This window comes from Salmo salar, chromosome 14 (assembly GCF_965601325.2).
Source record: "Salmo salar chromosome 14, fSalSal1, whole genome shotgun sequence".
Classification (NCBI taxonomy): Eukaryota; Metazoa; Chordata; class Actinopteri; order Salmoniformes; family Salmonidae; genus Salmo; species Salmo salar.
Genome location: NC_138304.1, coordinates 13934047 through 13949934, shown reverse-complemented (window position 1 = coordinate 13949934; position 15888 = coordinate 13934047). Strand labels below are relative to the sequence as shown.

General features: G+C 40.8%; 1 protein-coding gene across 7 annotated transcripts in view; it reads left to right on the top strand.

Annotated features, from left to right (window-relative positions):
* Positions 1-15888, top strand: part of LOC106568968 (CMP-N-acetylneuraminate-beta-1,4-galactoside alpha-2,3-sialyltransferase) — a 101431-nt gene that overhangs the window by 15924 nt on the left and 69619 nt on the right. For 4 of the 7 annotated variants that reach the window (XM_082960739.1, XM_045693901.2, XM_014139870.3 and 1 more), the window contains 2 exons: positions 1873-2013; positions 12481-12528. In XM_082960739.1, the coding sequence (XP_082816865.1) occupies positions 1905-2013; positions 12481-12528 (157 nt within the window). In that variant the 5' untranslated portion in view covers positions 1873-1904. Of the gene's footprint in view, positions 1-588; positions 645-1872; positions 2014-12480; positions 12529-15888 lie in introns of those variants that run through there. The other 3 variants (XM_045693904.2, XM_014139872.3, XM_082960740.1) reach the window with 2 other exon arrangements.

Below are 15888 nucleotides of genomic sequence, written 5' to 3'. Positions count from 1 at the left end.
TCATTCATTCTTATGTTTAATAAAGGTATCGTATAGTGTGTGTGTGTGTGGCAGGCTTACAATGATGGCAAAAAAACATTTGAGAGTGCACTGACCCTGGTGCTAGAGGGGGTACGCAGCTGGAGGTTGAATGTTTGAAGTGGTACGGGACTATAAAAAGTTTGGGAACCACTGCCCTAGGGCAGTGTATTGCTTTGACTTGACTGTTTGTCTTTGAGAAACAACACAAAAGTGTGTGTGTCAGTCACGTTACACCGTTTTATTGAATGTAATCTTTCAATGATTAGTCCTGTCACAGGCGTAGAATCTTCAAGTCCTATAGTATGCCTTTGCTTTTAACCCCTCATCATCTGTTACTTTTTCAGCTGCTCCATCGCTTTTCTAGTGGTCCCTGTAAAGAGAAGTAATGTAATCATATTTGAACACTAATTCAGCTCAGTGCAGTTGCCTCGCTCCGCAGTGGTTTTTGAAGACTATTGTTTGCACAAGCCGTTAGCTGTTCTGCGAGAGAGAAAAAAGGATAGTGAAATGGAATTTGAAATGTGGCTCAGTTTTATATATCACGCCCACAATCCACGCTGTGTAATGTGTCTCGACAGGTTCTGTGAGTGGTAACAGTCAACGAAGATTAATGGAATTTGCAGGTGCGACAAAATTTGCGTTGTTGGATTATATATTTTTTTAACATTAGGGGCCGGGGTAATTTGGACATGGCACAGTATATTGTAGAAGAAATTAAAGGAATGGTTTCATTATCCAGATCCAGCCATTATTTCTTCGTTCTTCGGTGCTGCGCTCAGATCTCAGGGCATAGTGGCTTTTCCTTTGTCTCAGTGGAAACAAGGGAACCGATGGTAGAGGAAGCCAGTTGGATAATATTACCTCAGTTATGGAGAGAATGAGACATTTTTTTATGTTTTGGGGAAATTAAAAAACGTCTGTCTCTCACAAGACTATACTGTATGATTTAGCCTAGTTTGAGTGTTGGCTCAGCATAAAATCTTTCTTTAACTACACAGTGTCGACCACTTTCAACCATTGCAGTTTCTTAAGTAGCTGACAAGCAGGGTGTGCTTTACCTGTTAAAACAGACTTCTTTATCTTCCCCCTCCCCGTGAGCACTGATCTTAGCATAGTGGAAAAGTGAAACTAATAGCACTTATTGTTGATCCACCTTATTTCATAAACACTGCATTGGGTAGTCTTAGATCGGTTGTCTCTAAAGAGCGTGAAGGGTTCTCCCGAGGATTTTTTTGACAAGGTTGTGGCGCCGCTAAGTATGGCCGAGGGGGGGCAGATTTTTTTGCGTGTTTGAACACCTGTAACTGCCATTTTCTGAAATCTAGAGCAAAAAATTGCCATATAAATATAAAGCATTGCTCTAGATTACAATGCCTCTCTTACATTCTTTGGGCAGAGCCCAAGAGTAGATTGGGTAAGGTTTGACATAGCCTAAACCAGGGATCATTACATTTTTTTTCATGAGTGGATGGTGGGGAGCCGGAACAATTTGTACTGCAAATTGACTGCAAGAAGCCTGGACAGATATAATGTTTGACTCAAACGAAGTCATTTCAAACCTTGCTTACCTTTTCGTATATGATCATGTGTCTCTTTATTATGTATGAGAATACTTGTACAGATTTCCAAAATGTAAAATCAATTGGAGCTGATATCCTGGTGTCTTTTATGTCCAACAATGAAAAGGCTAAAAACGTGTATTATTTTGCTCAGAACTTGGGGGGGGGGGCAAATCACACCAGGTGGGGAATCCTGGCCTAAGCCATTTCTCACAGCCAGACAGCCTATTTGCACACAACATTGACTCCTTCATCCTCAACTCCCTTTTCCTCCTCTGCATCTGTCCTGTAGGCGATGTGCCATGTGAATGACTGAGAACCACCATGAAGCCCTCACACAAGCTGCTGTTCGTCCTGTGCCCCATGCTGGTCCTGGGCTTCATCTACTACTCCTCTGGGAAGCTACACCTGCCTGTATGGGGCCAGAAGCCACGTGAGTTACACTAGACGGCCTACACCTTTCTCCAATCATCCATCCATTCGCCTGTCTATTTGCTAGACTGCTGGTCTGCCTCTTTTTCAATTGACTTGCTTTTCAGTCTGTTGATATACCTGTCTTTGTGTGTCTGTCTCCTTGTCGATCAAGCTACTGTCTCTGTCTGTCAACCTGTGTGCTTGTCAGTCAGTCCGTTGTTCACGGATGGTCTCGTCTGTCAGTTTGTGTGTCAAGTCTTCCTCACTTCCTGTTGCCGTTTCGGACCACAAGCGTATATCTCGATTTGCCCGCTAGTCCCATCAGTCAATGCCTCCCCCGGTCCCCTTGGGAGAGCTTAATTAGAGTTGATGTACAGCCGCTCAGACTCCCTGTCTGACTTCCTGCTACTAGAGAGGATTGCAACAGACCATGCAAGACAGGTCTAGCTGTTAGCTATATACTGTACATGTATTACTATTCCATAGGTAGCCCATTTCTCTCATCCATTTCCTGTAGTTGACGAGGACTACATTTCCACCTGGACGGTACTTCTACAGCAGGGTTTCCTAACTGGCGGCCCGCGGGTTTTAATTTTTTTTATTTCTGAGCAAAAAAAAACATTTTTACAATTTTATTGTTAGACATAAGACTAAGAACACCAGGAAATCATCTCCAAGTGATTTTAATTTTGTAAATCTGTTGACAAATATCAGCAAGGTTTGATATGATTGTTTTATGCAAATATTATATCTGTTTGGGTTTCTTGCGGTCAATTTGCCATTGACAAATTATTTGTAATCATGTTCCGGCCCACCGACCATCCGCTGTAGTCAGCGCCCAAACCCACCTGGCATTTTTGGATTTTGGCTGGTTATGAATCAGGGTGATGGAGAGGGTTATGTAACGGTGGAAAATCTGAAACCTGACAGGGCGTGGATGGTGGGGTGATGTTTCACTAGTGCGGGTCCCTGAAACTGTTCTTTGTAACCAGTAGAGGGGGCTAAAAGATTTACAATTAACATGCCGTGGAAATATTTGAACTGGCAGGTGGAGGTGTGGTTCATATCAGCAGGGAACACTGTATTTGTGCTTCTCAGTGGAAAAAGTTTTTATTTTGTGCTTTAGACTATGGTTGCCTCTGAGAAACATGTAGCCGGAGACGTTGTGTTGAAGAAAGCTTGAGGGGCTACAAGAATATCAGTTTGACACTTCAAGTTTTGGGGTCTTGTAGTTTTTTGTCATTCGAGTTATTCCAAAATGATGAATTAGTTATTTGAAATATTTTCAGAAATGATTTATGAGGGTTCCGAAGTCACTGTTTCCAATTATATTTCTCACAACACCAAGGTGGAAAATATTTATTCCAGAAAAATACTTTTTGGGAGTTGGCGCTTTTTGCACGCTGCTGCCAGATGTTGAGGTCCTGATGTTTTGTTTGTCCAAGAGGACAGGTAGCATGTTGACAAGTCCCTTTTGTGTGCTCTCCCAAACTCTGACCTTGTGATCTGTTATTTCACCAGAGAGAATCAAACAGGATAATCCCTGTTCTACACTTTTGAGGTATTCTACTCTGGGAGTCTTTGAGTCACCGTAAATATGTATCCTTACAGTGAATAGGCTACATTTTATTTTGGCGTTTTACAATGTAGGCCTAACACTAAACTGGTGTGTCACAAACCCTGAAATGGTCAACTTAGCAGGTAGGCTATAGGGCTGAGTCCTCATGTTTGAACCCTGATTTGAAGGCTATTTTGGCTTTTAACATGACCTACCTGACCCCTTGATCTTCAAACAAGTTAATATGAATGTTTTCATACCCGCTGTGGCAACTCGAGAGGATGTTTGACACTTCTGAAGTTGCCGTGACCAGACCCCTGTGTGCATCGCCTTACCCCGTCAATATTTAGGGTCCCCGGTTTCCCTCTCTGATTTCATTACTCTCAAGGATTAGAGCAATGATGCCCACATTGCCCATATACTACACTTGGTTATAGTGTCAGGAGACTGAGCCCCCTCTCCCAAGTCCAATTGCACATCACTGACTAAGGGGTCTTTATTCATCTCTCATAAAGATGCCTTGGCTGGATTTGAGTGAGTGCTTCAATTTGACAGTCAGTCTGTATCCGTTTAATATCAGAGCCTCTCGAGGCCTGCAAGGGGTCCTCCACTACCGTCAAATTTAATGAACCGTGACAACCAGAAACGGCTTGACGGTGTGCAGTAGGAAGTGAGAGCATTAGCCTCCGTTGACTTATGTATGATTAAGGCTTAGTTAGCATTGGAGAAGAGGACATCTTGACATGTTATCGTTTCTCCCAGCCCTCATCGTTTCTGTCTGCCACCCTCGGCACTGTCACGCAGGTGTGACTGAAAGTGGACGCTCAGTTTTTGTTTGTTGGTACATCACCCAAGGATGTCAACTGTGAAATACCACACCTGTGTTTGGCGTATAACCAATTTGTGGTTTGCGTTGGCGACAATCTATGCAGCAAATTATTCACCTGTGGCTTCATACATGGCTTTCGTTCTTTCTACACATCTAGGTTTTTATCTAGACAAGGCAGCAAGCACACTTGGCTATATGGTTACAATTAGTTCAGTTCATAATTGGGAATTGTATTTGTTAACCTCAATGGGCTAGGTGGGACGCTTGCGTCCCACCTACGTAACAGCCACTGCCAGCCTGTGGCGAGATTTTCAAAACCTTAAAAATCCTATTACTTCAATTTCTCAAACATATGACTATTTTACAGCCATTTAAAGACAAGACTCTCGTTAATCTAACCACACTGTCCGATTTCAAAAAGGCTTTACAACGAAAGCAAAACATTAGATTATGTCAGCAGAGTACCAAGCCAGAAATAATCAGACACCCATTTTTCAAGCCAGCATATAATGTCACCAAAACCCAGAAGACAGCTAAATGCAGCACTCACCTTTGATGATCTTCATCAGATGACAACCCTAGGACATTATGTTATACAATACATGCATGTTTTGTTCAATCAAGTTCATATTTATATCAAAAACCAGCTTTTTACATTAGCATGTGACGTTCAGAACTAGCATACCCCCCGCAAACTTCCTGGGAATTCGCTAACATTTTACTAAATTACTCACGATAAACGTTCACAAAAAGCATAATTATTTTAAGAATTATAGATACAGACCTCCTCTATGCACTCGATATGTCCGATTTTAACCTGTTAGGGCTAGGGGGCAGCATTTGCACGGCTGGATAATTTTTTCTTACCCGATTTAATCTGGTTACTAATCCTACCCAGTAACTAGAATATGCATATACTTATTATATATGGATAGAAAACACTATAAAGTTTCTAAAACTGTTTGAATGGTGTCTGTGAGTATAACAGAACTCATTTGGCAGGCAAAACCCTGAGACATTTTCTGACAGGAAGTGGATACCTGATGTGTTGTATTACCTTTAAACCTATCCCATTGAAAAACACAGGGGCTGAGGAATATTTTGGCACTTCCTATTGCTTCCACTAGATGTCACCAGCCTTTACAAAGTGTGTTGAGTCTTCTGGAGGGAGATCTGACCGAACAAGAGCCATGGAACGATGATGTCCCATTAGACACCTGGCGCGCGAGTTCATGTTGGGTACCCTCGTTCCAATACGTTATAAAAGAGTATGCATTCGTCCACCTTGAATATTATTCATGTTCTGGTTAAAAAAGGCCCTAATGATTTATGCTATACAACGTTTGACATGTTTGAACGAACGTAAATATATTTTTTCCCCTCGTTCATGACGAGAAGTCCGGCTGGCTTAGATCATGTGCTAACAAGACGGAGATTTTTGGACATAAATGATGAGCTTTTTTGAACAAAACTACATTCGTTATGGACCTGTGATACCTGGAAGTGACATCTGATGAAGAGAATCAAAGGTAATGGATTATTTACATAGTATTTTCGATTTTAGATCTCCCCAACATGACGTCTAGTCTGTATCGCAACGCGTATTTTTCTGGGCGCAGTGCTCAGATTATTGCAAAGTGTGATTTCCCAGTAAGGTTATTTTTAAATCTGGCAAGTTGATTGCGTTCAAGAGATGTAAATCTATAATTCTTTAAATGACAATATAATATTTTACCAATGTTTTCTAATTTTAATTATTTAATTTGTGGTGTTGACTTGACTGCCGGTTATTGGAGGGAAACGATTTCCTCAACATCAATGCCATAGTAAAACGCTGTTTTTGGATATAAATATGAACTTGATAGAACTAAAAATGCATGCATTGTCTAACATAATGTCCTAGGAGTGTCATCTGATGGAGATTGTAAAAGGTTAGTGCATCATTTTAGCTGGTTTTATGGTTTTGGTGACCCTGTCTTTGAATTGACAAAACATTACACACAACTCTTGTAAATGTACTGTCCTAACATACTCTAAATTTATGCTTTCGCCGTAAAACCTTTTTGAAATCGTAAAACGTGGTTAGATTAAGGAGATGTTTATCTTTCAAAGGGTGTAAAATAGTTGTATGTTTGAAAAATTTGAATTTTGACATTTATTTGGATTCAAATTTGCCGCTCTTGAAATGCACCTGCTGTTGATGGAGTGCACCACGGGGGGGACGCTAGCGTCCCACCTAGCCCATAGAGGTTAAAATAGCTTTTTGGTGAAAGCACATTTTGCAATATTCTAAGTACATAGCCCAGGCATCACGGGCTCGCTATTTAGACACCCGGCAAGTTTAGCACTCACCATAATCATATTTACTATTATAAAAGTTTGATTACCTTTTGTTGTCTTCGTCAGAATGCACACCCAGGACTGCTACTTCAATAACAAATGTTGGTTTGGTCCAAAATAATCCATCGTTATATCCGAATAGCGGCGTTTTGTTCGTGCGTTCCAGACACTATCCGAAATAGTAAAGAAGTGTCGCGCGCATGGCGCAATTCGTGACAATAAAATTCTAAATATTCCATTACCGTACTTCGAAGCATGTCAACCGCTGTTTAAAATCAATTTTTACGACATTTTTCTCGTAGAAAAGCGATAATATTCCGACCGGGAATCTGCAATAAACTAAACAGCCGAATTAAAATACTCCACGGGGGCTAATCGCGCACGCGCCTCACTCCATTGTCACCTAATGGGACATTTGAATAAGATGATAATCTGTTTCAGCCTGAGGCTGCCTCGTCAACCTTCATGATTTTCCCGCGTCCTGAGAGCCTATTGGAGCCCTGGGAATTGTCACGTTACAGCTAAGATCCTTACTTTTCAATAAACAGATGCAAGACGCACGACTCCTTGTCAGACAGGCCGCTTCCTGCATGAAACCTTGTCAGGTTTTTGCCTGCCATAGGAGTTCTGTTATACTCACAGACACCATTCAAACAGTTTTAGAAACTTCAGGGTGTTTTCTATCCAAACCTGAACAATAATATGCATATTCTAGCTTCTGAGTTGGTGTAGGAGGCAGTTAAAAATGGGCACATATTTTTTCCAAAATTCTCAATACTGCCCCCTAGCCCAAACAGGTTAACACGGACTTGTTGTACCATTTGAGAGAGAGTTTGGTTAAAATGCCAGTTTATGGCATAGGTATGTGCATCTTTCCCTTCTATATACACTGCCAGATTTCTGGATTTGTCACGTCCTGACCAGTAAAAGGGGTTATTTGTCATTATAGTTATAGTTGTTTGTTTTGTGTGTTTGGGTATTTTGGGTTTAGGTTCTAGTTTTTCCTATTTCTATGTTTATATATAGCTTTTCTATGTGAGTTTTTGGCAATGACCTCCAATTAGAGGCAGCTGGTTGTTGTCTCTAATTGGAGGCCATATTTAGTTGTTTGTTTTCACTTGTGTTTGTGGGTGGTTGTTTCTAGTATAGTCTGTGCACTTTACTGGACTGTTTTTGTCGTTTGTTTATTTTGATTAAGTGTTTTCTTTAATCTCTTACATCTAGACGTTCCGCTAGCGAAACACCTGCTCCAATATCCAATGATGGGCGTGGCGCGAAATACAAACTCCTCGAAAATCCGAAAACGTCAATTTTTCAAACATATGACTATTTTACACCATTTTAAAGACAAGACTCTCTTTTATCTAACCACACTGTCCGATTTTAAAAAGGCTTTACAACGAAAGCAAAACATTAGATTATGTCAGCAGAGTACCCAGCCAGAAATAATCAGACACCCATTTTTCAAGCTAGCATATAATGTCACAAAAACCAAAACCACAGCTAAATGCAGCACTAACCTTTGATGATCTTCATCAGATGACACACCTAGGACATTGTTACACAATACATGCATGTTTTGTTCAATCAAGTTCATATTTATATCAAAAACCAGCTTTTTACATTAGCATGTGACTAGCATGTGACTAGCATTCCCACCGAACACTTCCGGTGAATTTACTAAATTACTCACGATAAACGTTCACAAAAAAACATAACAATTATTTTAAGAATTATAGATACAGAACTCCTCTATGCACTCGATATGTCCGATTTTAAAATAGCTTTTCGGTGAAAGCACATTTTGCAATATTCTGAGTATATTGATACACTATCCAAAGTGTAATTAATAGCTGCACCATGCTCAAAGGGATATTCAATGTCTGTATATTTTTTTTTAATAAGTGCCCTTTGAGAGGCATTGGAAAACCTCCTTGGTCTGTGGTTAAATCTGTTTGAAATTCACTGCTCGACTGAGGGACCAGTGGGCTACAGAGATGTAGTTACTCAAAAATCATTATTAATGCACAGAGTGAGTCCATGCAACTTACTATGTGACTTGTTAAGCAAATGTTTTACTCTCAAACCTATTTAGGCTGGCATAGGAGTTGAATACTTTTTGAATCAAGACATTTCAGACTTTTCTTTTTTTGTATTAATTTGCACACAAAAAACAACAACAAAAAAACATTCCACTTTGACATTATGGGGTATTGTGTTTAGGTCAGTGACAAAACATCTACATTTAATCCATTTTAAATTCAGGCTGTAACACAACAAAATGTGGAAAAAGTCAAGGGGTGTTAATGCTTTCTGTTGGCACTGTATAAAGGGAATCGGGGATTCGTAACGTTTGAATAAATATATATATATTTTTTTGGACCGATGCATGGTTAATTTGGTTCGGTTTGGGGTCTGCGGACCGATGCATCTTAAACATTTGAATTGCGTACCGGTGAATCGTTACATCCCTAGTATGGCTGTTTTTGGTGCAGTCTCCACTTAAATACTAGGCTAGTACCAAACAAAACCCTGCCTAGAATAGCCATGCCTACTGCTTTGCTTTAATGATCAAACAGAATACAATTCATGACTCCCGTCTCATTGTTCAGCAGAGGTCTGTTGGTTGTGCTTAATCATCAGCAGTTGAATAAAAGAACACGACAGCTGTCCTCTGCTTATTTTGATAGAGGAACATTTTGTTGCTTGTGAAGACATGGGATGGTTCTGTTTGAACCTGATCCTCGGTATGCAAGAGTTGGCCATATTTATCTCTTTGAAATATAAATTAAAAAGACAAATCTGTAAGGGGAAGTGGAAAGGAAATGTGGACCTGTTGCCAACTGCTAAAGATGACAAACCCTCATAAACAGGGCAGGGGGATTCAAAGGTCAGGGTTGGTCCGCAGTTAATTTAATTAAGTTAAACAGTTTTACATGGCCTGATAGGCAATGGTTACATTTATAAGCCCTCTGTAATGGGCCAGTCCAACCTGCCTGAAAGTCACATGGACTTTAGGAGTAGTCTCCTCTGTCTTGAGAATATTTTGTAGGGCAAAAAACCCCAATATGGTCACTTTGAGCCCAAGCTGTGTGTGGCTGTGTCTCTGTTCATTCGTTTTCTATCCGTCTCTGTGCTTGTTTATGTGCTTGTTTATCTGCTCTGTCTCCCAGGCCTACTCTTCCTTTTCCTGTCGAGCCCTCTTGGTCTCAGTTGCTCCAACAGCTCACTGGCGATGGCACGAGTGCCATTCTGGCTCCTCTGATGTCCTCTAACCCATTTTGTTTGCAGAGATTGATTCTGAGCCCACTATAATATTCCAGTCTAAAGGTCAAAGCACCACAGGTAGAGGCGCTAGCCCTCTTTCATTGGGTGACAGTGGGAAAGTGGCGCAACCGGGATGCTTAGGGGCTCACGTTGGAACATCAACAACTCTCTGCTAACACTACAACAAAAGCCTTGTTTTATCCTCTCCTTATGTCTTTCTGAAGAGAATGTACTCATTCACTCTTTACTGTGGTCTTTGCGTTCAGAAACCACAATAACAAACACTAAAATAACCGGGAAGGTGCATTTCATATATATATACACACACACTACCGTTCAAAAGTTTGGGGTCACTTAGAAATGTCTTTGTTTTGAAAGAAAAGCAATTTTTTTTGTCCATTTTTAAAATAACATCAAATTGGTCAGAAATACAGTGTAGACATTGATAATGTTGTAAATTACTATTGTAGCTGGAAACGGCTGATTTTTAATGGAATATCTACATAGGCGTACAGAGACGCATTATCAGCAACCATCACTCCTGTGTTCCAATGGCACGTTGTGTTAGCTAATCCAAGTTTATAATTTTAAAAGGCTAATTGATCATTAGAAAACCCTTTTGCAATTATGTTAGCACAGCTGAAAACTGTTGTCCTGATTACAGAAGCAATAAAACAGGCCTTCTTTACACTAGTTGATTATCTGGAGCATCAGCATTTGTGGGTTCGATTTACAGGCTCAAAATGGCCAGAAACAAAGACCTTTCTTCTGAAACTTGTCAGTCTGTTCTTGTTCTGAGAAATGAAGGCTATTCCATGCGAGAAATTGCCCAGAAACTGAAGATCTCGTACAGGCTGTGTTCTACTCCCTTCACAGGACAGAGCAAACTGTGCTTTTCTTTAACCTGTCTGGGCCAGTCCCACCCTAATCAACAGCCAGTGGAATCGCGTCGCGCGAAATGCAAAACCTCATAAATGCTATAACTTCAATTTCTCAAACATATGACTATTTTACACCGTTTTATAGATACACCTCTCCTGAATCGAACCACGTTGTCCGATTTCAAAAAGGCTTTACAGCAAAAGCAAAACATTAGATTATGTTAGGAGAGAACCCAGCCAGAAATAATCACACAGCCATTTTCAAAGCAACTAGATGCATCACAAATACCCAAAACACAGCTAAATGCAGCACTAACCTTTGACAATCTTCATCAGATGACAATCCTAGGACATCATGTTACACAATACATGCATTTTTTGTTCGATAAAGTTCATATTTATATATAAAACAGCATTTTACATCGGCGCGTGACATTCAGAAAATCTTTTCCCTCAAATGCTTCCGGTGAATCAGCGCTACAATTTACAAAATTACTATTCGAAAACATTGTTAAAATTTAATATTGTCATTCAAAGACTTATAGATTAACATGTCTTGAATGCCACCGCTTTGCCAGATTTAAAAATAACTTTACTGGGAAATCACACTTTGCAATAAACGACATGGTATGCCCAGCAAAATAGGCTAGGCTATACATGTTGGAGCCATCTTGGAACGATCAACCATCAAAAATACTATTGTAAATAAAACCTTAGCTTTGATTATCTTTATCAGAAAGCACTTCCAGGCATCCCAGGTCCATAACAAATGTAGTTTTTTTCGAAAAAGTTAATCATTTATGTCCCAATTGTTAGCGCGCTCCGAAGGCTACTGAAAATGTACCGTGGTGAGTCGGACTTGTCGTCACGAATGTACAATTTTTTTTCAATTTAAGTTCGTTCAAACATGTCAAACGTTGTATAACATAAATCTTTAGGGCCTTTTTCAACCAGAGCTTCAATAATATTCAATGGGGACGTTTGCATTGTCTTTCAAAACGTTTCGAAAGGGGAGGGTAGCGTCATAATGGTAAATGGCCCTCCACCTGTGACCACTTTCCACAGCCTCTCTTTCAGTCAGTTTTGATAGTAGGAGACTCAAACCACTTTGTAAAGACTGGGGACATCTAGTGGATGCCTTAGGAAGCTAAATGATTCATAAGCCCCTGTGTGTTTCAATGGCAAATGTTTGAAGTGATATCCACACATCAGATTTCAGTTTCCTGTCAGGATTTGTCTCAGGGTTTTGACTGCCATATGAGTTCTGTTATACTCACAGACACCATTCAAACAGTTTTAGAAACTTTAGGGTGTTCTATCCAAATCAAACAATTATATGCATATTGTAGTTACTGGGCAGGAGTAGTAACCAGATTAAATCGGGTACGTTTTTTATCCGGCCGTGCAAATACTGCCCCCTATCCCCAACAGGTTATTAAAAAACAAGGACATTTCTAAGTGACCCCAAATGTTTCAACGGTTGTGTATATATAAAAACTTTGGGTACTAATGCCACTAACCTCTCCTCCTCCTCCTTCCTCCTTGGCTGCGGACACTGTTTGCCATGGTAACCCCCACCGACTGGGTCTATCTGACCCTCTTGTGTTTCAGAGTTGGAAGCGGACATTGCTCTCACCGTGGGACAAATAGTAGGCTCAGGTACAAACCTTTCCCCTCTTTCCTCTCACCCCTCTTCAACAATACACTTCCAAGTGCCTCCTGAAAAGCATATTATACCTCAGCAGCCATGTTTGGGGGGGGTTCCTCATCTCTAAAAAGTTCACGCTTCTTTTGTTTCGTGCCAATAGAGCTTCTCTGCAGTCGACATCATCCCAATTAGAAAGTAAAATGCTTACATGGAACATGTCGTGGTATTGAAAGGCAAGCAGGGGAAGATGAAACGATCAGTAAATCTGGTCTTTGATAGACGGTATTACAGAGTAGGACAGTTTTTCATTTGATAGTTGCTGCTCATCGTTATTGGACTGTGTCGCCTCCCAACATCGTGCATGGCCAGACTCCCTGCAGGGCTCTGTGTCGCTGCCCACTGTTTTTACAAAGGCCCCACACTTAGCACCCTTTTCTCTGGAAAGGGCTACTGGACATGCTCCCAAACCTTTTTTGAAAGGCGTCCTATTGAGATGGGATGGCGGGCTAGAAATTTGTTTTACAGGCAAAAGTGGCACCATCTCTCTCCAACCTTTTGAACCCAGTCAACAACCACGTATACCTTAGACATTGGATGGACCCCAGACACGGGTGAGTGGGTGAGTTTCAGCCGGCCGGATCCGAAAAGAGCACAACTGAGCTGCACGTAGACTCCTCTCGACTTTGACCACATATCCCCAAACCCAATGTGGATGGAGCAAATAAAGCACAGCTCAATTATTCATGTCGCTTGTATTAAATGTGATTCAACATCGCCCTCTGTTGATCACCAGAATAGTGCCTCTTGATCAGTCATGGAAAAGGGGCATAAAGTAAAGGTTAGGTGGCAACACAGAGTCTGAAGGCATCTGGCGCTTGGTGGTTTCAGTGACCAAGGTTTGTGCTGTACAGGCAGGGTCCCGCTGCTTTCTCCGCTCAGCTCAGGCTACAACGCGCTTCCTTCCACTGACACACATTCATAGCCGCTACATTAAAACCCATGGCCCCATCCACCCGTTCCTCTCTCTCTCTCTTTCTCTCCTCTAGCATCCCTCTGAAGGCGTAGCACAACCACAGGAGTGGTGAGAACTGCTTCCCTTTCGCCCTTTTCTCCCCAATTGCTAATTGTATTGTTTTGATGGTGTCATTTATGTAACAGGCATGTTTTTGAAATGGCTGTCCTTCCATGTTTATTGCATCACAGATATAGCCTATAGTATTTACTGGCTTCATTAGAAGATGCTGTTCAGTTGTGAGTAATGGTAAAGATATGGATAATTGAAGAACGGTGTAGCTTTTAGAGATTCACTAGTAATGTACTGTAAGTCTTTGCTGTATTTCAGAGACATGGCAAAATGTCAATACTTCAGTAACAGTTGGTTCCAGAGACCTGGGGCATTCTGTTGGCCTAACGGTTTGACAGAATGACATATAAACGAAGTCAGCATGCCTCGTAGTAGATTGCCGTCATGCCGAGTCACGTCCAGGTCACAATGATGGATACATGTGTACACAAACGGACTGAAGTGGAATTCAAATAACTGTCTTGCGGAATTAATTTCCATGTTGAAGGACACGCTATTACTAAGCTGTTAACAGTTTTCTCTTGTCTCAGGGAAAAACAGCAGGTAGATCTTTTTAAAGGCACATTTGGCTTGTGCTTCTTTCCCCCTCTCTACTGAAAAAGCCTAAACGCCAACTACTCTTTAAACGACACCTATGGACCGACCCCACACGGTCCTCTATAGGTGAAACACAACTGCTGTTTTTATCTTCTCTAGGGCCAGTGGGACGATTTCGTCCCACCTACGTAACAGCCAGTGGAATCCCGTGGCGCGTTATTCAAATACCTTAGAAATGCTATTACTTCAATTTCTCAAACATATGACTATTTTACAGCATTTTAAAGACAAGACTCTCGTTAATCTAACCACACTGTCCGATTTCAAAAAGGCTTTACAACGAAAGCAAAACATTAGATTATGTCAGCAGAGTACCCAGCCAGAAATAATCAGACACCCATTTTTCAAGCTAGCATATAATGTCACATAAACCCAAACCACAGCTAAATGCAGCACTAACCTTTGATCTTCATCAGATGACAATCTTAGGACATTATGTTATACAATACATGCATGTTTTGTTCAATCAAGTTCATATTTATATCAAAAACCTGCTTTTTACATTAGCATGTGACGTTCAGAACTAGCATACCCCCCGCAAACTTCCGGTCAATTTACTAAATTACTCACGATAAACGTTCACAAAAAACATAATTATTTTAAGAATTATAGATACAGAACTCCTCTATGCACTCGCTATGTCCGATTTTAAAATAGCTTTTCGGTGAAAGCACATTTTGCAATATTCTAAGTAGATAGCCCGGCATCACAGGGCTAGCTATTTAGACACCCAACAAGTTTAGCCCTCACCAAAGTCAGATTTACTATAAGAAAAATGTTATTACCTTTGGTGTTCTTCGTCAGAATGCACTCCCAGGACTTCTACATCAATAACAAATGTTGGTTTGGTTCAAAATAATCCATAGTTATATCCAAATTCCGGCGTTTTGTTCGTCCGTTCAAGACACTATCCGAAAGGGTAAAGAAGGGTGACGCCTACGACGCGTTTCGTGACAGAAAATGTCTAAATATTCCATTACCGTACTTCGAAGCATGTCAACCGCTGTTTAAAATAAATTTTTATGCCATTTTTCTCGTAAAAAAGCGATAATATTCCGACCGGGAAATCGTGTTTTAGTACAAAGAGAGAAAATAAAAACATGGTGTCGCCCCGTGCACGCGCCTCAGTCTGATGGTCCTCTGATAGAGCACTTACCAAAGGCGCTAATGTTTTTCAGCCTGGGGCTGGAATTACATCATTCAGCTTTTTCCCGGGTTCTGAGAGCCTATGGGAGCCGTAGGAAGTGTCACGTTACAGCAAAGATCCTAAGTTTTCAATAAACAGAGCCAAGAAGCCCAAGGAATGGTCAGAGAGGGTACTTCCTGTACAGAATCTTCTCAGGTTTTTGCCTGCCATATGAGTTCTGTTATACTCACAGACACCATTCAAACAGTTTTAGAAACTTTAGGGTGTTTTCTATCCAAAGCCAATAATTATATGCATATTCTAGTTTCTGGGCAGTAGTAATAACCAGATTAAATCGGGTACATTTTTTATCCGGCCGTATAAATTCTGCCCCCTAGCCCTAACAGGTTAACTGGTCATTTGGACTTGATCCTCGGCGGGGATGTTTTTGGCTGGCTTTCCTTAACAACCCCGCTTGTTTGACCGGCCGCAAAAAAAACTCTCTCTAACCCTAATGCTTTCAACCAAGTGTTTTGCTTTTGTTTCTTTTCTTTATGAAAATGC